Here is a 22,922-nt window from a genome sequence, read left to right as displayed (position 1 = left end):
AATTAAATCTGCATGAAATTTGTGATGCAAATAAAAACAATTTTGCTGTTGTTTAAATTGAAATGATCTCACCTCCAGTAAATATATGCCCAGTGCTCCTCTCTGTCTGGGTCTGGTGCCCAGCCTTTCTCCGTCCTCCCTGTTCTCCTTTTCCTTGCAGGCTCCAGGTCGGGCCTCTGCTCTGTTGGCCTTCAGACTGAGACGACTTGATGCAGTTACTGGACCTGTGCAGCTTTTCCATGCTCCACACAGCAGCACTGACCTGAATGTAGTCTGGAGTCTCAAGAAGGCTCCAGAATTTCCTTATCTGGGCAAATGCTGCTCATCCTGACCAGGGTAAGTTATTTTGAAAGCGTAATTTAATAAAAGTTACTAGTTACTTCTTCAAAAAAGTAACTGAGTTACAATATTCTAAAAGTACTTAATTACTTGAAAAGTAACTATTGCGTTACTTTTAAAAACAACGTTTAACCCTCTGGGGTCCAGGGTATAATCGGCCATTTTTAACTATTTTCCCTCCTAATTTTACCTTTAAAAACTGATTATTTACTTTGTTTTCATTCTTTTCAGCACAACCTCACGTGTCTGAATTTACAGTCATGTTTTCATTTTGACAAACTGTACTAACACAATTGATCTAAGATCAGACAAAAAACATAAAATCAGAGTAGAAAAAGTGATATTTTTACTGTAACAACCACAAACATGTTTAATGAATCATATTTCATAACTTTAAATGCAAATATAAATTGTACATTTTAAAATCCAATGTACAAGTTTTTTTAAACAACAAAGTTATTTGCATCCAATTCAATTCAATTCAATTTTATTTATATAAAGCAAGGAAGAAACCTCCAGCAGAACCAGGCTCAGGGAGGGGCGGGGGCCATCTGCTGTGATTGGTTGGGGTGAGAGAAGGAAGACAGGATAAAGACATGCTGTGGAAGAGAGACAGAGATTAATAACAGATATGATTCAATACAGAGAGGTCTGTTAATACATAGTGAGTGAGAAAGGTGACTGGAAAGGAAAAACTCAATGCATCATGGGAATCCCCGGCAGCCTACATCTATTGCAGCATAACTAAGGGAGGATTCAGGGTCACCTGGTCCAGCCCTAACTATATGCTTTAGCAAAAAGGAAAGTTTGAAGCCTAATCTTGAAAGTAGAGATAGTGTCTGTCTCCTGAATCCAAACTGGAAGCTGGTTCCACAGAAGAGGGGCCTGAAAACTGAAGGCTCTCCCTCCCATTCTACTTTTAAATACTCTAGGAACAACAAGTAGGCCTGCAGAGCGAGAGCGAAGTGCTCTAATAGGGTGATATGGTACTACAAGGTCATTAAGATAAGATGGGGCCTGATTATCTAAGACCTTGTATGTGAGGAGCAGGATTTTGAATTCTGGATTTAACAGGAAGCCAAAACAGGAGAAATCTGCTCTCTCTTTCTAGTCCCTGTCAGTACTCTTGCTGCAGCATTTTGGATTAGCTGAAGGCTTTTCAGGGAGTTTTTAGGACTTCCTGATAATAATGAATTACAGTCGTCCAGCCTGGAAGTAATAAATGCATGAACTAGTTTTTCAGCGTCACTCTGAGACAGGATATTTCTAACTTACAAGCAGTCTTACATACATCCATTTACCTTTTATCTTGATTTTTTAAATAACCATTTCAAACTATTTACAGAACAATCAGCTGTTCTTCAATAAGACGCCACAAATTATTTGTGCCACTGCAAAAACATAATTTCTGTCCACTATAAAGGAAACATCACAGCCTGATACCTGCAGGTCTGACAGCAGCAGGTGCATCACTCCTGTTTCTACCTGGAGACAGCAGTCGCCTCATTGTTCTGACACACAACACAAAACTGTCCACAACACTACACACTAACTACACAAGACAACACATTAACTACACACTCCAAACACGCTAAACATCACAAATCTCTCACATCTCAAAACTCTCTCTCTCTCACTCCTAAATCTTCCACCTCTTCCTAAACAACCAAACATCATGTGGCCATATCATTTTTTCATTGGTCGACATGGTACATTTTTCCACCAACAGGAACGGGGTGGTTTTGGTCATAAGTAGTGGTGCAACGATCAAAAATCTCACAGATCACGGTTTTAAGTCACGGATCGGATCAATTTTCCGATTAGCAAAAATAGAAAAAAAAGACAAAAATTCAACTCGCCATTTACTTATTTAAGTATTTTTTGCCTATTAAAAAACATTCAACTGAAGACTCGTTCCACTCACTTATATAAATAAAATAACAACATTTATTGTTCTGATTGTGGACATTTTACGAGGACAGAAAAGGACAGATGAGCTACCCCGATGGCCTGATGTGACCTGATGGTGCGAGTCTGCGCTGCGTCTTGTAGGGGGAAAGCGTTCCTGCAAGACTGAGCGCACACGAGTCCTGACACGTCCGCGTATAATGGGAGTAATCACAGCTTTAATGATTTGTAAAGTGCTTTTGTGGTGTGGGTGTAGCTGGGTGCATTCATGCTGCAGGTGCCAGCCGCTGCTCCCAGGCTGCAGGGCCAAACACTCGCTAAAGTCTGATCGAGGTGATAATGACAAATAAATGAATAAAACGTCTGTGTAATGAAGCAAAAGCAGAGCGCTTCACACTGCAGTCCGGGTGTGCAGATGGCATTTGTGGATGTGGACTAGGACGCAGTCCGCACGCGTGAAGTGATGATTTTAAGGATTTAAAGATGATTTAGCATCTTTTATTTCTGAGGAGCTCAGCATGAAACCTGGAAAACTGTTAGATAAGGTCTGTGAAGGCGCTCAGTCGAGCAGATATTTGAAGTTTACACAGAAACATTCTCACATGAAAATATCTTAAAAGTTTATTTTGTGACCCAGACAGAATAATATTTCAAACTCCGCCACTCTGTGCTCCTCCGCCACTGCCTCGTTTGAGTTTTGGTCAAAATGCATTCTGGGATATTGCATTTCGTAATTTCGAGCTGATTGGAGACCAAAACAGCCAATCAGATGTTTTTGCATCCAAGTCTGTGATTGGCTGGTTTTGTGGCACAAATATAACGGTGTAGAGAAAGAGTTGAGCGTTCACGGGCAGAAATGTTGAGAGCGCGAGCTCGCTTCATCATCGAGCATTGCGAGCAAGTGCAAATGCAAAAACTGAGCGAGAGGGGCTGCTGTTGTGTGGATAATAGCAAACACTGAAATACAGTTTAGGCTGACATCTGGGCCAGCAGTGTGTCTGCAACTGGCCTTGTGCTGGCCCATGTGTGGGCCACCTCTGGCAAACCTGATCTGGGCCACCAAAGGGCCGTCATTCTTTGTGGTATGTGGGCCATGTGCAAGCACATTGTGAGGGCCAGATCAGGGCCATACCAAATGTGGGTATGAGACGTTTAAACGGAGAGCCTCTGCAGCAGGTTAAATCCTCTGTTGGTTTCATTTGATAAAGCTGGTTTTCTTTAAGCTGACATTATTTTCCTCCCAGTGTGGCCAACTGGGACCAGAGGGGAGGCACTGGGACAGAGAACTCCATGTTGGATGGCCAAATTTGGCCTCCGAGCCTCTGTTTGCCTCCCAAGAACATTAAATAACAGTTTCCAGGATCAGATTCAGCCTTTGTTGGACAACAATGGACTTTCTCTCAGTGAGCCTTTCATTCAGTGCAAACTATAAAAAGTGAAGTTATGAGGACCTCACAGACCGAGGATAACGAGGATTAGTGAGTCAGCTCTGTGGTTTCCTGGAGAAACCGCCACAGTTATGGCATTAAGTCCGTCCTGCAGCTGCTTTTAAACAGACCTGCTCTCACATTTAATTCTTTCATGGATCTGTTTTAACACTGAGCTGGTTTCTGTCATCCCAGGAGGAGCTCTGGTTCTGTGGTCAGATGAACGTGTTAGCAAGCTGTGTCGAGGTTAAAGTCACACCTGTTTCATCACCATAGTAACAGATGTTGAACACATCACCTGGTCAGGGGCAGGTAACGTTGAGATTTTTGGTTTAAAATCAGCTGGAAGCTTCATGTTACCAAAAACCACTGAATGCATTGTCACTGAACGTGATCATGGGATCATGGGATCATGGGATCATGTGATCATGGGATCATGGGATCATGGGATCATGGGATCATGGGATCATGTGATCATGGGATCATGGGATCATGGGATCTTGGGGTCATGGGGTCATGTGATCGTGTGATCGTGTGATCATGGGATCATGGGATCATGGGATCATGTGATCATGGGGTCATGTGATCATGGGATCATGGGGTCATGTGATCATGGGGTCATGTGATCATGTGATCATGTGATCATGTGATCATGGGATCTTGGGATCATGGGGTCATGGGGTCATGTGATCATGGGATCGTGTGATCGTGTGATCGTGTGATCGTGTGATCATGTGATCATGGGATCATGGGATCATGGGGTCATGTGATCATGGGATCGTGTGATCGTGTGATCGTGTGATCATGGGATCATGGGATCATGTGATCATGGGATCATGGGATCATGGGATTGTGTGATCGTGTGATCATGGGATCATGGGATCATGGGATCATGGGATCATGTGATCATGGGATAATGTGATCATGGGATCATGTGATCATGGGATCATGTGATCATGAGATCATACGCCAATGCAGAAAACCCCTAAATGCTGCTGTTCTGCTGCAAACATAGAACACACACCTGATCAACCAATCACATCCATTCACTGTGATGTCATTTCCTTCATCAGGCTGTGGGACAGGAAGCATTCATGTTTCCATGGATCCAGCCGTCACCGTAGAAATAAACGGCGGCACTGAGCGCGCTCAAACTAAATCATCTTGATTTTAAATTCTGTGCTACAAATGACAGGATTCACCAGTTTCTGCTGTGCTTTTATCACCATTTTCTCATCATCATCATACGATAACGTCTCTGATCGGAGCAGGTGGCGCGCACAGGGATCATTTTGTGCGGAAGAAGGGTCACATGACCTGAGAAAGGCCTGTTTTTTGTGAGCGTGCTCAGAGTTTGAAGCAGAGATCTGCTGGGTTTTAGGTTTGGTCGAGCCAGCTAACAGAGAATCCTGGTTTTATTGAACTTCTGTAATGTCTCAATATTACTGAATACTTTTTTGATTCATTCATTCATTGGGTGAGTGAAGGGGCAGGTTAAAGATGGCAGTGAGAGCTGCTCTGACGGTTTGGCGATGTGGAGGCTGAGCTGAAGATGTTCATATGTTCACTGGGAGCAGAGAGAGGAGGGACAGCTCCGAGTCATGGAGCATGTGCAGAGGAGGAGGGTGGAGGATGAAGATGGAGCTGTCAGGCAGGAGAAGAAGAGGAAGATCTCAGAGGAGGTTTGTGGATGTAGTGAAGGAGGACATGCAGAGGACGGAGGAGGATGCTGAGACAGGAGCAGGTGAAGGTAGCTGAAAAAAGAGAATTTCCACAAATGAGATGTCTGTGATCACCATTTCAGAGACAAAAGGAAGAACTTTATTTTTATAGCACCTTTCTAAGCTAAAGTTAAAAACAGAAATCAAACAGAAAATCCTTGAAGTGAATTCCAGCTGTTACCCAGTGCTGCTCACAGGGATCACTCTCTGACACCGTGCCACCTTCACCGTGCATCACTGTGAACACATCTTTAATCTCAGTTCATTTCTGTGGACGGCGAGTAAAGGAGGAGCAGTTCTGTTTAAAGGTGCAGATCTGAGTCCTGCAGAGACTTGCCCCCCTGAGCCGTCCGCCTGAGGCACCAGCTTTACCTAACAGATCACTACAGAGGGGCGGGGCTTACTCAGACTGGAGCCCACAGGTGTGTCGCTGTGTTTCTGGATCTTTGATCTGACTCAAATTAAAAACTGTTTTCTTTTCTTTAGCTTTGGTTTAATTTATAAAGCAGTGACTTACACCAGCGACCCCCCCCCCCCCCCCCCCCACACACACACACACACACTGTGCAGTAGATAAAGTGGAGCTCTCTGAACATTTGCTTGGAAAGCAAAGTCAGACCCTCCTGAATCACGTCTGGGATACATGAGGCTCAGCAGCAGCTCGAGTGCTGCGGTCAATAAAGGAGGACAAAGAAACCTGCTGATAATCTGACTGCGGGACATTTTCTTTAGATTAAGTAAAGAGGTGTTAGGATGTGTGCTCCGTGGAATTAAAGGCTTGTTACTCTAAGACTGAAAAGGAGTGAAAGCAAACAAACGGCTGAATTGCTTCCAGACCTGCACTGCAGCAATGAACAGAGGGAGGCTGAAACAGCCTGAAACTTGTCTGTGCAGGTCGAGTCAGCAGGCTCCATGCAGGCTGGTCTTCAGCAGCTCCTCTTCATCATCCTCCTCCTCCTCAGGCCGCGACAACGCCTGGATTCTTTGGAAGTTTTTCTCTGATTGCCTCTGGGCTTCACTCCTCTTCATAAATCTTTCTGCTCTTATCGTCACCCATTCACTCGGCTGTCAGCGCTGATCTCACGCTCTCCTTTTCACTCACTCATTTTTTGGCACACTGACAGAAATCCCGTCTGAACGTTGGAACGGCCCATCCTCAAACATCCTCTGAAGAAATGAGAGTGACCTTCATCTGCTAAATGGAGAGCCTGTACATGCCGTGTACACACTGTCACAGGGAAAATACTGCACTGCAAAGGTTACTGCAGTCAAAGTATGTGAGTAACGTGTACTTTGTGTACTTGAAGTTAAACAGTCACTAAAGCAACAACCAGTTATTGTTCAGAGAGAACTCAACCTCCACCAATGAGAACAGGATTACTGGCTTATTAGTTCAAACAGCCATCATTATCATAACCACAGCCACATAAAACAGACTGGGATCAAACAGGAGACAAAATCTTCATTGTAGAACAACAACAGATTAAAGAGCTCAAAGAAAATGTTTAAAAGTTGCTGCCAGTTCAATTCAGTGTTATTTACACAGCGCCAAATCACAACAACAGTCTCCTCAAGGTGCTTTATATTGTAAGGTAGACCCTACAGTAATACATACAGAGAAAAACCCAACAATCATATGACCCCCTATGAGCAGCACTTTGGGAAGGAAAAACTCCCTTTTAACAGGAAGAAACCTCCGACCTGGCTCAGGGAGGGGCGGGGCCATCTGCTGCGACCGGTTGGGCTGAGAGAAGGAAGACAGGATAAAAGGTTGATCTCAGGATCCAGATTTGTTCTGGTTCAGACGCTCGTCCCTGAGCTCTCTGAGGTCAGATATTCTCACAGCTCTTCTGTTAAATGCTCTGTGAGGAGGCGAACCGTACCTGCAGCCTGCTGCTCGCTCAGACCCGGAGGTTACGAGGTCAAAGTTTTTATGGCTGAGGTTGTGCAGAAGCTGCAGACGTTCAGCTGCTTTCACCAGAACAGTGTGCAGATTTGTTTCTGTCATTAGAGGCGGTAAATGAGAGGGTCTTCCTCCTGCTCGCTTCCTGTCCCTCCTCTCCTGTTTCCCCTCCTGCTGCTCTAAGTTTTTTTCCATATAAGGACACGTCACGCTGCTCCCTGCCTGTAACTGCATCTCTTTGGCCTCGATCGAGCTGGTTGGTTCACGTTTCAGGAAGTCTGTTTTTACTGACATCGCCTCCATCCTCAGGAGGTTCAGGCCTAGCAGGCAGTAAATCCCATGTCCAGCCACTTCAGATCTCATCATTACATTAAGTGATGTCAGTCTCACTGATGTTCTCAGCAGAATTACTGCTTTGAGAATATTCCTGCTTGCACCGGCTGGTCTTAGTCAACCTCCGTATACAAAAGATGGCCACAGCCACCCTGACCTCACCTTGCTGTTGATGACAGTTACAGAGTGTCTTCATCACTGCTTTTTCATTAGATGTTTTGAACAAGGAGGAACGTATCAATCAGTGTGTAGCCCCACCCCGAATCCCTCGCTGCTTCCTGTTCCTGTCTGACTCTGCTGGGACCAAAATCTCCAAAATAAACTTTCTGGTTTATAGGATCAGACCTGAAACAATTCACAATTAAATATAGAAAATATATAAAAAGCAGCAGCTCCTGGTTTGTTTTAGGATCAGGACGGTGACTCATAATGCTGAGTCAGCGTCCTGCCTGAATGATTCCTGTCGCTGTCTGGACACCAGCAGCAGCGATTTAACACGCTGATATTTGAGACGCTGGCTCCTTTGTGTTTTTGAAAGATAAGTGACAATAAGACTCCACGTGGCTTGGTAGCAGCTGCCAGGGGATGTATAGTTCCCGTATCTGTGCGTGTTTACATCTGATGACGACCATTTAATGTACCGATCACATCTGAACAGCAAATCAGCATTTGTGAGGAAATGGAGGAGAATCTGCTGAACACTGTGCAAGAGAATAGAGATTAATGAAGTGATGAGAGCAGCTGAGAGTGTGTCAGGTGTGCTCTAAGCCAGGTTTACCTTGACCTGACCACATGAACCAGATCACATGGACCTGATCGCATGGACCTGATCACACGGACCTGATCACATGGACCTGATCGCATCGACCTGATCACATGGACCTGATCACTTTGACCTGATCGCATGGACCTGATTTAATGGACCTGATCACATGGACCTGATTAAATGGACCTGATCACATGGACCTGATCACATGGACCTGACCACATGGACCTGATCACATGGACCTGATCACAAGGTCCTGATCACATGGACCTGATTAAATGGACCTGATCACATGAATCTGATTAAATGGACCTGATCGCATGGTCCTGATCGCCTCGACCTGATCGCATCAACCTGACCACATGGACCTGATCACGTCGACCTGATCACATGGATCTGATCGCATCGACCTGATCACATGGACCTGATCACATGGTCCTGATCACATGCACCTGATCACATGGACCTGATCACATTGACCTGATTACATGGTCCTGATTGCATGAACCTGATCACACGCTGTCAGCCATGAAAGGCAGCCAGCTCTGCACGCCTGTCCATGAAGTACAGATACTATAACATTGGTGATTCTCTGTATGAAACAGATTAGTGGAGGACCTGCGAGCCACTCTGTTACTCCTCTCACTGTCAGTAAACTGTGATGTTGCATGATGAGAACAATCTGAGGGAGAACTTGTCACATTCGTCCACCTGGTAGGTTTATTCGCTCACCTTTCACATTGATGGTGCGGTAGAAAGATTAAAATTATTTATCAAGCTTTATATGATGAGTAAAATCCAGCCCAGAGGCAACAGATGCTAAAACCTGACTTCAGAATAACGAATAATGGTTTCTAAATGGCGTTGCACAATAAAGACTGACAGCAGATCAGTTTCTATTCATGTGCTGCCAAGTTTCAGACATTTGTGCCAACACACTCCGGTTCTTCCAGCGCAGCGTGTGCACAAAAGCCAACAAGCCGTCAGCCATGAAGTGACGGACGATTCCTGCACGCCGCTCACACAGAGGTGTGAAAGGTGACACAAATATGTTCAAACACACTTTGTTTCACACGCTGATAGCTGCCCACCTAGTAGTGTCCCATGTACACTACAAGGCTCACACCCCTCTATCACCACGAACAGGTGATAGACACATGAGTCCTGACCTAAACTCACAGCCTCTGCATGTCCTGCTAACACCAGGACTTCACGTCTGTCTTGTTAATTTCATCACTCCATTGTGTGATCTGGTTTGAATCTGGTGCATTTGTGGGGGGTTTTTGTGGGAAGGTCCTTGGAGTTGATGTCTGTCCAGGTGTTGAAGGTCCCTCGTGTTGTTGGGGCGTCACTGCTGGAATAAGCCAGTCTCTCTAAAGGTGGAAGTGAGACAAAGATGCAGTTTGTTCATACTCTGTTTCATCCGTGTCCTGAAACATCAGCATGTTTTAAATGTTATTTGATGAGAAAGCGTGTCCTCAGCGTGTTTGAAGTTTTAAAATCCATCTGGTTTTGGCAAAACCTGACAAATATTTGGGGCCTCCTCGCTGCTACAGGATCAGCTCAGTGTTTCTTTAACTTATTAAGTAAAAGTTTTTTATTTTTATTATTTTTTATTTTTTTATTTTTATTTTAAGACAAACATCACAAAGTGCTTCACAGTGAAATACCAAGGCATTTAAAACAAACAGGCAAAAATTTAACCAAATGTCATTCAAAAATTATGAGTTTTATGTTGTTTTTTTAAAAGAGATGATTGAGTCCACAGATCTTAAGCTCAGAAGAAAGGAGTTCCACAGTCTGTGGGCCACAGTGGCAAAAGCTCTGTGTCCCGCAGTTCTCAGTCTTGTATGCTGTATAACAATTAGGCCCTGATCACATGACCTCAGGGACCAGCTAGGGACATAGGGCTGTAGAAGTTCAATGATGTCAGCTGGTACTGGTCCACAAAGAGCTCTGAAAAGTCAACCAGAATCTTTAAATGGACTCTGAATTCAATAGGGAGCCAATGCAGCTGTATTAGCTACAGCGTGATGCCTTGCTGCAGCGCTTGGAACAACCTGCAGACGCTCCAGGGAGTTTTTGCTTAGACATATAAACAGTGAATTACAGTAGTCCAAACGTGATGAAATGAATGCATGTATAGCAATCTCCCGTTCAGTGCGTGATACAATAGGACTTAATTGAGGAATGTTTCTTATGTGATAAAAGCAGGACCAAACCAGAGATTTGACGTAAACATCCAAAGTGAGAGCAGGGTCAAAGGTTACCCCTAAGTTCCTGACTGATGATTTCACAAATGTTGCAAGGGGACCAAGAGCATTCATTATCTTAGGTATGTGTCTATCAGGAGCTCATACAAGGACTTCGGTCTTTCCTTCATTAAGTTGGAGAAAGTCATCAGCCATCAACCTTTAATGGATTCTAAGCACTCATCCAGAATCTGCAGGTTAGAAACATCTTGGGGTTTAAATATATGACTGGATGTCATCTGCATAGCAGTGATAGCAAATGTACTCAAAGGTGCTCAAAATATGCCAAAGACAAATCAGATGTCTTAGAAAAAACAAGGGCCCCAATACAGAACCTTGTGGTGCACCATAGGTAAGAGAAGTGGAAGATGACTGTACTTAGAAAGTGCCACAGAAAAGCATCGTTATATGAGGAGTTATACGGAGAACCACTGCAAGGCAGATCTAGATACACCGACCCAGTATTTCAGTCTGTAAAGCAGAATGTGGTGGTCAACCATACCAAAGGCCGTTGTGAGGTCCAACGGTTTGCATTCAGTTTGGGCCAAATTTGACTTCAAACCAATGAAAAAGCGCGCATCAGTGCTCACAGGTCAGCTGATTGACGATGGAGGTGTCTGCATAAAATGTAAATATGCTTAAACATGATGCACCACACTTCATTCACATTTCACCTCATCCTAGTGAGACGTGACTGTTTTCATTATTTTGAGTCTGTTCCATTTGTTGTAAAAAAGCTGCACCAAAGTCCATCAGATGTGACCAGATTCGACAAACCGTCTGACCTGATCAAACACTTCATTCCTTTATCCCTGTGGAACTGATGGAGGGCAAATATCTGCCGTACAAACAGTAACAGGACACTTTCAGCTAAAACTCCAACTAACTAGTTTCCTATTAGTCAAACAAAGAAGACTTCCAACTTTTAACCAAACTCCATTCAGTTTCTGTCAGAATTGAGTGTGTGCTGGAGTGAAGCAGGTTTACAGCAGAGAGGCATAAAATCAGGTCACGCTGTGTTTGCAGTAAAAGGAAACGTTAAAGCTGCAGCGTGCGATGGCGATTTGTAGGTGAGAGACTGTAAATCACTTAGTCAGCTTCTGTTGTTGCGTTAAAGTGAACGTTTGTCATCTTAATAACCTGCTAAGCTTCTGTTTTCTTTACTGATCCTACTCTGCTCATGTAAGATCTCCGTTTAACATTTGGCTTGATTCAAGTAGTCAGGTGTGTCGTTGACATGGCAACAAGCTTGTTAACAGAAGAGCTAACCGACTGCCTGTGAGAGAAAAGTGAAGATCAAAAGAAACAAAAGACGCAGTCAGGAGTCGGAGGAGATGGAGGCTGAGATTAGAGGCGCGAGTATCAGTGTGGTAAAAAGGCTCTGTTCCAACAGGCCTCTGGGAAATACCTGCCATAACTCCACCTGCAGGTCTGTACCTGCAGCGGCACACGCCCTCTCCCAGCACCGGGTGTTGTGTTACAGTGACCTGCACTCCATGAGAACTGTGCTGGATTCATTTGTCTTCATCCTGACATCAGTTTTTATTCTAGCAGAAAATATAAAAAATACAAAACAATACAAAACAGACACACACAGGCAGGAGCTGTATCTGTCATTTCCAGCTCATCCGGCTAAAGCACAGAGGATCTCCCAGCTTCATCCACCTTGCTGTCCCTGTTTGTGCCACAGAGAAACAAAGAGAAGGAAAGTTCTCCTCACACATTTCAGCAACCTGTGAGCTGCTCCGGGTTTTGTGAAGTTGAGCTTAAACCTCACTCGATGCTGTTTAACTTGTCCGTCCTTCCAGGGTTATGAAAGATAATTTATCAAAACAAATATTTTACCTAAAGCATTTGTTTACCCTGAGACATAACTCACTCACACAGGGGTAAACATGCATGCCATATGGGTAACAGTAAGTGGACACCACAGTTCAAATACTCACATTTGGTCACTGCGACTGGTTGCAATGGTTCTACTTTAAAATCTTTTATTTTGAAGGTGAAAATTTTATACAAATCTGTGTAATCCTGCTGCTCATGAGGGGATGTAAGTATTTCTGTGTTATTCATGGTTATGTGTGTTGCTGTGACAGGATTAAGACGAGGCCTTGTGCTGCTGCCCTACCTGCAGGCTGCTGACAGGACCGACCAGTTTCCTGCAGACCTTTTACTGTTTACTGTTCCCGTCACTACACACCCACCTGTCATCGCCGAGCTGCTGTGACACGTACGTTCGACGCCCACCAAACCTCCACAGCTGCAATTAAGTTGTGCTCAAAGGAGGGAGTGGTTGAAATATCTGATGGAGATCTGTCAAACAAACCTGCAGCTCTGGCAGCTTCACAGCTCCGGCAACAAAAACATTCCACATGCTTCGGTTGGCGAACGTCTCAATGTGCTCTGTGTGTTAGCAAGAAAAACGCAGATAAGAAAGTTGTGCGCAAAAACAGAGTAGTGACAGAATCGATGCGCATTATTGATATTTGAAGCATGTGTACCTGCACATGCATGCTTATTAACACACGGGTACTGTGGGATATGTTTTTTAAGCGGTCATGCTCTCGTCCACTCCCCGCAAAAAAATTAGCAGCTGTGTGGCATCTGTGGGGTCGGTGCTCTCATCGCATGCGATGGAGTAAACATCGAAAGCACAGCTTTATCAGACAGTTGCAGTTTAATGTTGGCTGACGAGTCTTCAATGCGTTGCACGACTGGATTCTGGACACGCTGATGTTGTTGAAGTCCTGCACTTTTTCCACATTATTTCGGTGACTTTAACGAGGCCGTGTTTTATGAGGTCTCCATCTGAAAAAGGCTCGCCATGTCTCACGATGAGTTGGGCGACCTCATAGCTGCTATTGGAGCCTTTTCCTGCAGGAGACCTACCCTTTGCTTTAATTTCTGCTCTCTCAGCACTAGTGTTGGATGCACAGGCCTGATGTTTGGTTTCATAATGACGTCATACATTATACTCTTTCATAACTGCCACAGTTTCAGTGCAGATCAAACAGACACACTTCCCCTTGAATTCTTTGAAGAAATATTCACTCTCCCACCGTGTCTGAAATTTTCAGCACTCACTTTTCTACCTTTCGCTTCTTTGGTTCTGACCTGTTTAGTAACTTGGGGTAAATTTCTTCTGTGATTGTCCTTTTTGGTGGAGCAACTGCTCCAACAGCAACTGCTGCTGGATCAACAGCAGCTCCCCTGGTGTTAAAACTAAGAAGTGCAATACACTCAGGCAAAAGTTGAAGTGCGGCCTTATTCTATTCTATTAATAAAATTACTTGCGGGCCATTCCTGTGCATACCGCAGGAATGGCGATCCCACAGCTGAATCGTCTTTCATCTTCTTCATCAACATTCTCACCTGAGTTAATGAGAAGATTATTGAAATGATGCCAGCAGGTCCTTTCATCTGATCACTCTTCATAACAGTCTTGAGTATATGCAATATGCTATTCTAAAAACTGAAGCAGCAAACTTTGTGAAAACCAATATTTGTGTCTTTCTCAAAACCTTTGGCCACAACTCTATCCTCAACTCTAATCCTTTCCAAGTTGCTGTAGTAAACTGATAACTTTCTTTTTGTATTTGCTTGTAGGGTCTTGTCTTCAGGCTTCGTAGGTATTGTTGTCTCTGAGGAGTGTAGTCAATTTGTGTGATAATCCGTTGTGTTTAGACGGCTGGTGATATGGTGATGTTTTGATCTTTGCTCAGGGATGTGACAGCCTGTCGTTTTGGGGAACTTCAGCTTTGGGAAAGTATAAAAATAATTATAGACACAGGTGTGCAGTGAGCTCCATATTTACCTGTGTCAGCAGGTCATCTTCACCGCGTCCAGCTGAAATTTGCCTTAATGAGCAGCTGAACATGTGTATGAATGTATGAATATACTGAATATGCTCCAGTTTTGAAATGATGCCTGATTTTTACAAACATACTTATTATTTCAATATGACTCATGGAGAAAGACTCCTGATGCACCACTGAGTAAGAAGATGAGGAGAGAGTATGGAGGAAGGTCACTTTGTCTCTGCTGCCCTCTGGTGGTTAGACTGAATGTGCAGCAGTCACAGGTGGAGGCCGTGTATTCATTGACAGTTGCCTCAGATTTCAGAGGTTTTCCTGCGTTCAGGCTGAATGAAGGAACGCCCGCTGTGCTCTTCCTGTGTTTCACTAAGAGCTACAAAACTAAACTACTTTACAAAGCCAGCAGCAGTGAGTTTGTTTCACAACCTGAGTTAAAACGTCTCATCAGACACTTTGGATGGTTCATGACTTTATCGCTTTCATGTTCTTAAAGAGGAAACAGGACACAGATTAATATTCAGCTTTATTTCCCAGGTCAAAGTGTACAAATTAGATTTCTCTGGTTAACACAGAAGGATGCTGATAAAGATGGAAAACAGAACCTGAACAAGCTGTTATTGGACTCGACATTTAAAAACAATCCCCAGCGAGGATACGACTGTAACGTTAATCTGCTGATTCTGAAGTTCAATAACAAGTCCTGGTGCTTACTGTCGTATGTTGCTCAACATGAACTTTTAGGAGAAGCTGACGAAGCACCTTTGCCTCCTGGTGTCACTCCAACACCTGAAGCATCTGCTTTGTTTCCCATAAAGAAGACAAACGTTAAAAGCTGGTTTTCTTGTACGATGTTATACAAATCTAAGTTATTATTAACTAAGGAAATGAAACCAACTGATGAGACTGTTAACCATTTAAAGCCCAAACCTGTGGTTTGTCCTCTAAATGTGAAACAAATGTCTTCTTTTTAACATGTATTTGTTAACAGTGTTGGGAAGGTTACTTTTCAAATGTATCCCATTACAGATTACAGATTACATGCCCCAAAATGTATTCTGTAACGTATTCCGTTACGTTACTCAATGAGAGTAACGTATTCTGAATACTTTGGATTACTTAATATATTATCATGCTGTTTACAACTACATGAATGTGATTTATTACTATTACTGAAGGTTACTCTCCATACCAACACCAGGCTGCAAGTACAGGTGATGTCAAGGCCTTTTATTTTCCAAACACCAAAAAAGTCCAAGAAAAGGCCGTGGGTGGCAATGGGAGGTTTGTTTTAGAACGCACTTCTGACTCCATTGTTTTAAAATCATATGGCGTTTATTTCGTGCAAAATTATAAACAAAAATCAACCAAATAACTTCTTAAAACTTAAAATTAAACGAAAGTTGACTTAATTTGCTTTAACAACTTCAAAAGTGGTCAAAAAATCATTTTCTAACCCTCCCGTCTTCCCATCAGACATTTGGCAAACAAAAAATATATCCTCACCACACCCCTCCAGGGTGCTCTTAATCCCGTGATTAATGGGAGGGTCCATAAGCCAATAAACCAATCACTTTCCAAAACCTTTTCCAATAAAATGAATTACAAATTTACATAACAAAACTAGGTCAGCATATTCTTACAACTTTAAAGAAAAAACAAAAATTAATACAAATTGCGTTTTATAAACATTCAACAAAAATGGCCACAACAGGTGACGTGGGCCGTGAGACATTAGACATTTGAGCCTCTTAATGCGTGTTTGTTTGGGTTTCCACCGGCGTGGAATTACCAAAAATAGAGAGGACATAGCCGAACATATGAAACAGGAAAATACCGCCGTGTAATCCGTTTATTTAAACAAAGTAACTGTATTCTAAATACCACCTTTTTCAACTGTAACTGTAACAGAATACAGTTACTCATATTTTGTATTTTAAATACGTAACTGCGGTGCATGTACTCCGTTACTCCCCAACACTGTTGCGTAACAGCATCATGTTCTACACGTCATTCTTCCAGCATCATCGTATTTTAACACTCTGAGATTTGGAAACAAAACACTGATTTCGTCTTTAGACACTTTCAGTGTGAATGAAACAGCTTCAGAGCTTAAAAGTGTTAAACATGTCTGCTGCCTGTGTACCTGTCAGGCTGAAAATATTCAACTTATAGAGATAAAAACTGCTGTGTGGTCACGGCTCCGTTAAATTCAATATCTATGGGCACTGGTTCAGCTCAGTGGGATGCTCAGACAACCATATGTTGCATGGTTGAGTGCGGCCGGCCCGGGTTTGAATCCGACCTGCGGCCCTTTGCTGCGTGTCCTTCCTGTCAGTCTTTAATGTCCTTATGAGGAAAAGCCTAAAATAATAATAAATTTGTAAAAAATCACTATTTAATGTAGAAAAAGAATCAGCTGATTTTGAGGGGGAAATATCACCCTACTCAGACTTGCATGATGTCATCGACGCCCTCGGGGTCAGAGGTCATGACCCTGACACCTGTGGTCAGCGAGCGCTGGACGAGAGGCGAGGGAGCTGCAAGGCAAGAGAGACGATTCTTAATGTTGTTAAACAGAGTGACGCTTCATCACAGCGTGTACTTTTGAAAACATCTGAACGTATAAACAAACAGTCTGTAAACAAAACAACGGAACAAACAGTAGCAGCTTTGCCTCTTCATACGACACAGGTTAGATGCTCCCTGCTGTACCGAATCAAATGTTCTTTAGTTTCACATAAATTCATGCAGACGTCAGAAGCGTCGATCCAGGCATTTAGAATCTACAGCACAGATTTCCATGAGCTCAGGCTTTGTGTATTTTATGTGATTTCTTTTTTCAGCATATTTGAAAACAGCCTCAGTAATCCGAGAAAGTTAACGTGTGCATGCGTCAGTTCAATTCAGCTTTATTTATAAGCCACCAAATCACAACAGCAATTAATGCTGGAAAGTAAAGACCCCACAACGATGTTCTTATTTCAGATCAGGTCATTGCTCGTGTAGCCTGCATTACTTTCTCTTCATGCTGGACATGAACTCCTCAGATGTGTTTGTATTGTTGTCTTTGTGACGTTGATCTCACCTGCAGCCTTTTGTTGTTGTTCTTGTTGTTGTCGTGGTTGTCGGGCTCTCTGAGCTTGTCGTTGTCTCTCCTGACTTCTCTCCCTCCCTGCAGCTGAGATCGTTAGTGCCGCCATCTTGCAGACGCTGATCTTCTCCTTGCTGCTTCCGGCTTGGCTTCCCGTGCTCCCGATTGGCCGGTCGCTGCTGCTGATGACCCTACCCCCGGTGTTGTTGGTCCTCCCTGAACTGCTGATCCTCGCTCCAGCATGACTGCTGAGTCTATCACTGCTACCAGCGACTTTGGATCCGCTTCCTGCGCCGCTACTCCGGTTCCCAGCAGCCTTTGAACTGCTTAGCCACCCCCCACTGCCCCCGATCCTCCTCCCGGGGCTCGGAGCTCTTTGCCTGTTGGTTGTCCTCTCTCCCCCGCCCCTCCCTGCACTCCCCACGCTGCTGCTGCGCCTCACGACACTGGCCGAGCTCAGCCTGCCACCACTTCCAGCACTATTGAGTCTACGCCTACTGCTGACGTAGCTGCTGGGAGGACTGACCATCGGCCTGAACCTCCCTGCTCCTGGTGTTCCTGGTGGGCTTGTTGCTATGTGTGTGGCTGCTGAGCGACAGTCTTTGCTATCGCTGCTCGTGCATCCAGCAGGCCGACCGTAAACCTTCCCCTCCCCACAGCTAAATATCCCAGCTCCTGGTGGGGTTGTGGCCAAGTTTGTGGCCGGTGAAAGGCGTTCTTTGCTCCCAGCACCCAGCGAGCTATCGCTGCTAGCCCAGCTGTTCTTACGTCCAAGACTGCCTCCGTAAAATATCCACTCTGCACTCCCTCTCCTCCCAAATCTCCCTGCTTCTGGTGGACTTGTCGCAAGATTTCCATTCATGGATGAGTTTTCTCCACCCCTTTCATTGGGTAAGCTAGTCCCAGCGTCTAAGCTGTTCTTACGTGTAAGACTGTCACCATACACCATCCACCGCCTACTTCCAAATCTCCCGTCTTCTGGAAGATGGTCCTTGCTCCCTGAGTTAGGTGAGCTGACACTCATATGTCCCAAGCAGCCACCATAAACCATCAAGTCTCCACTGAATCTTCCCTTTACCGCTGCTGTACCCACTTGTGCATCTCCACTGCTGCTAAAACCTCCTGGCTTGCTAGAGGCCATTCCTCTGTTGGAAAGGGTATTTCCAAAGCTTGCTTCTTCGGCATTACCTGTTTGGATCTTCTCTTGCCAGTCACCGTTTCTCTGCCCCCTCAAACCTCTATTCATAGTCACACCTCCTATCTTATCTTCATCTGCAGGACCACTTACATCTTTGCCTCTGGACCTTCTTGCATCTCTTCTGCGATAAAGGCCTCCAAAACCAAGCTGTTCCTCTCTGTCTGCTATGATACTTCGTCTATCTCCAAACGCCGAGCCTCCATGACTGCTGCTCACCTGAAGGCTGCTTCTCTGACTGGTTGGTCTAGAACTTATCTTTGTGTCATTCAGCTTCATTCCCCTTCCTTCATAACCTTGAAATGGCCTAAAAAGCACACCCCGGTTTCCCTCTGACATTATGACTTTCGTATCTCTGTCTTCTGGCAATGATCCATCTCCACTAAATGATACCGACTGTCCATCCTCTTTTGCTGACAGAATGAATTTCTCTCCTGGGTGAACACGTGCATTTGCCTCAGTCAGACTTCCTGCCTCTTCTTTTACATCACTATCTGGACTGAGACATGCGTCTGAGTCATTTGGACTCTGAAGTAGATCAGGACTTGCAATGTGGTCTTCCACATCTACTGGGGAAAACACTTGATCTGTAAGGTTTAGCATGACCTCGGTCTCATCCGGACTCACACATATGTTTGGGCTCAAGCAGCTGGGTGAATTTGTTTCACCAACTGACAAATGGACTTCTTTTGGACTTTGTAACTCTTCATAAGAGGAACAGCTCAAACCGACACCAGAATCTGTTAAACTTGTAGATATATTTGACGCCTCTTCCCCTGAAAGATCACCTGTCTCCTTCTTAGACTCGACTGGATCCAGCTTTAACTCGCTGGCATTGTTGACTGTTTTCATTTCATCCACTTCTGCCTTTAAACCATCTGTATGTTGAATATAACACTTTTGGTTTTCCTTGCTTTCTGGAGAAGAAATGGCGACACTGGTCCATGAATCTGCATCCTTCACAAGTTTGTTGTTGGACATATTTGTTAAACTTTTATCTAAACTCAGGACAATCAAAGTATCTTCTGCTTCTTCCTTTCTGTCTACAAGCCCATCATCCACCTCAGTCATATCCTCAGTTGGGTTTAAACATATGTGTGGATCGTCTGGTGTGAGATGCGGTTCTGGCTCGGTGGAACTCTTCATTGAACACTTTTCTGGATTCAAGCATGCATCTGGCTTTGCTGGACTCATTGATTCCTCTTCTCTTGGACTCTGATGCTCTTCAGGGCTGGAGGAACTTAAAGCCACACCAGAATCAGTTAGAATTATAGACATCTCTGAGTTTGTAGCACTGGAATATATCTCCTGACTTTGCAGATTTATCAGCTCATTTTCTGATTTAAGATGGGTCATCTTCACTTCCTTGCAGTCATGGAGTTCTTCTACTTTGTCTACTTCTTCCTTTAAGTTCTCAGCACTTGTAGTTTTACTGTGAAGCTTGTTATTAATTTCTGAGATACTAGACAAAAAATGTTCATTGTCATGCACTGCAGGTTTGTCTTCTATGAGTTTCTGCAGTTCGGTTTTGGACAATCCCAAACTCTGATCAAGGATTAGAACATCTTCTGCGTCTACTGTTTGTTTTCCAGACCTTCCATTTGTTCCTTTATCTGTTTCTTTCATAAGGGCTGCCTGAACCTTACTTGATCTAAACACTGGAGGAGATCCTGGCTTGTGCACTGTACTGACGTTTTCGTCCATGTCCCTGACAGCTTCTGGTGGAGTCTCAGCCTCCCTGATGATGATCTTTGTTGGATCTTTTTCCTTTGCTTGGAAGGAGGCTTCAATTGGATCCATCTCAGTAAAGATCAAAGCTTCTCTCACTTTTACCTCAACAGCAACTGGTTTGCAGAGATGAAACGAGGTCTCATGCATTACAAAATGTGTTTTTTGAATTATGTCTGGTCCTGCAGAAGGAGTGTTTTTGTTAGTTTCCATGTCTGTCCCTCTGTCAGTAGAGAGTGAACCAGCTTGTTTGGAAGCAAAGGTCTCTTGTTTGGTCGGAAAGGCATCGATGCTGTCAGGAACCGGAGCTGCGATTACTCCCGTTTTGGAAGTCTTGACCAAAGCCCGCACGTCTCGGCTAGTTTGAGCCCCAACATCATGATCTTTAGTAAGAACTTCCACAGGGCTCCTCTGTCTGCTGCCTGTCTCTGTAGAAATGATGGACTTGCACACTTTTTTATAAAGCACTACGGTTCTCTGGTTTTCAGAGTTTTGGATGGTCTCCATCAGAGGCTTGGTCAGTGTTCTAGGTGAGTTATTTGGATGTTTGTTGTGGACAAAATCTGACTGGGCTGCAGTCACTGTTTTCGGTGAAACTATTGGTGTTTGTTCAAGAGTGTGAACGCGGCCGCCCTGAACACTGACGGTTCTGAATGTGGGTTTTCTGGTCTCAAGACAGGAAGATCTGACATCTGGCTTGGAGTTAAAGTCGACATGTGAAACTCTAAAAAGATAAAACAAGACAAAGGCAAGAGCAAAAAAACTGAAGATTAATAACTGAAAGGGGACGTATTCATCTATTCCCCTATCATCATCTCATACCTCTGACGGTCCACGCTGTGCAGCAGCTGCTTGTAGTCCCGTAGCTCGGCCCCCAGTTGGTTCTTGACGTCCAGCAGTGACTGATGGTCTGCAGCCTGCTGTGCTGCAGCCTGGAGCACTGAGTCCAGGTCTCTGCACAAACCATCTGCTGACTCCTGTAGGACCACCAGCTGCTGGAGTAATGACTCCTTCTGCTCCCGACCAGAGGACTCCAACACCAAGACCTGGACAGACAGGAAGACTCATTCTAATCCTGTTTTTTATCTTGACTCTGATGGTTTTGGTTTTGTCTTTTAGTCCTGACTTTGAGTAAACTCTGGAGTTGTTTCTAGTCTGACCGGCTTTTGGCTTCAGCTGTTGATTGGCTCTTTGGGGGGAGGAGTTCATAAAACACGTGTTATTGTGAAGATTATCTTGCTAAACTAAAGCATCAACCCAATCTAGAAGACTGGAAAAAACTAAATGACATGTGGCTGAAGGAACCAGAGGAACTCATAGGTGGGCCTACGGGTTCCTGGTCAGAACATCGGAGTGCTGGTGTGTAGTTTGATCTTACCGCAGCCTGAAGTCGCGTCAGTTCTGCTGTCAGACAGCACACTTCTCTCCTCATTGCTTCTAGCTCGGCTCTGTCAGCGTCTGACCCCAATGAAGGGTCAAAGGTCACCTGTGAAATGCTCTGCATGGACAGCTGAACACCAAACACCTGTTAAAATGCGTTTGCATTATTATCCTTATTAATGTCCCCTTTATGTTAAAATACAGGTGTGCAGGTGTGAGTGTGCCTACCTGAGTCTTGCACCTGGGTTTGCTCTTGTTCTTGTCCAGGTGTCCAACACTCGTCCGTCTCAGGTGGTCCACCTGTTGGATCAGGTCTGAAGACTCAGTGATGTGCATCTCAGCTGCTACACAGGTAGGCAGGAAAAGGGGTGTAGGTTTTTTTAAGCATCCAGGTGAGATTGTTTTACCTGCTGGCGTTGAGTCTGCAGATCCGCTTTCTCTTGCTTTTGCTCATTCAGCAGATTCTGAAGCTCAGGCAGAATGTGAACTTTCAGGACCTCCCCCAGCAGCCCGAGGTCACTAAGCTCCGCCTCCAGATGAGTACGCTGCTCACGCACCTTTTGGCACCTGCGCACACAGCAAAGGATCAGCTATATTTGGCCACAGCCATGTTGTTGCGTGTAGGTGTGATCATGCTTGGACGACAGGTTAAGTTATCAGAACAACAGATTAAGCTAGCAGACAGCTAGCAGCTAGCAGCTACAGCGCGGTGATGAAGCGACGCTTTGACTGGTTTGAATGATGGAGGAGTCGCGTGATTTTGTAGTTTTCACGTTAAATTACAGAAGTGTGACAGTTACATAAACGTGTTGGGATGAAAACCTGCATTTTAAACTGAGCTCATTCTCCTGTTTGAAACCGGCGGCAGACTCTGATGGTTTTATCCCGTACAGACCTCTGCACTCATACACTGACGTGCATTAGAGACCCACGAAGCAGGTATGATTACACCGCTGGTGTGGCTCTACCTTTCTTTGAGGTCAAAGACGGTGAGTTCTGCTTCGAGTAACTGCAGCTTCGCCTGAGCCTGGGCCGAGAGACATTCACTGATCTGTGAGAGACAG

The 22,922-nt window shown here is 44.4% G+C and overlaps 1 protein-coding gene across 1 annotated transcript; it reads right to left on the bottom strand.

Moving 5' to 3' along the window:
• Positions 1-14,456: 14,456 nt before the first annotated feature.
• On the bottom strand, positions 14,457-22,918 carry LOC146519354 (uncharacterized; the record flags this gene model as incomplete). The annotated part of the gene is made up of 7 exons (XM_085156635.1): positions 14,457-17,001; positions 17,550-21,202; positions 21,301-21,524; positions 21,857-22,003; positions 22,087-22,158; positions 22,266-22,425; positions 22,827-22,918. Coding segments are annotated over 7 exons (4,440 nt in total), but the record flags the coding sequence as incomplete, so codon positions are not given.
• Between the last annotated feature and the right edge of the window lie 4 nt (positions 22,919-22,922).

This window comes from Neolamprologus multifasciatus, chromosome 4 (assembly GCF_963576455.1).
Source record: "Neolamprologus multifasciatus chromosome 4, fNeoMul1.2, whole genome shotgun sequence".
Taxonomy (NCBI): Eukaryota; Metazoa; Chordata; class Actinopteri; order Cichliformes; family Cichlidae; genus Neolamprologus; species Neolamprologus multifasciatus.
This window is presented reverse-complemented; position numbering and strand designations above follow the sequence as displayed.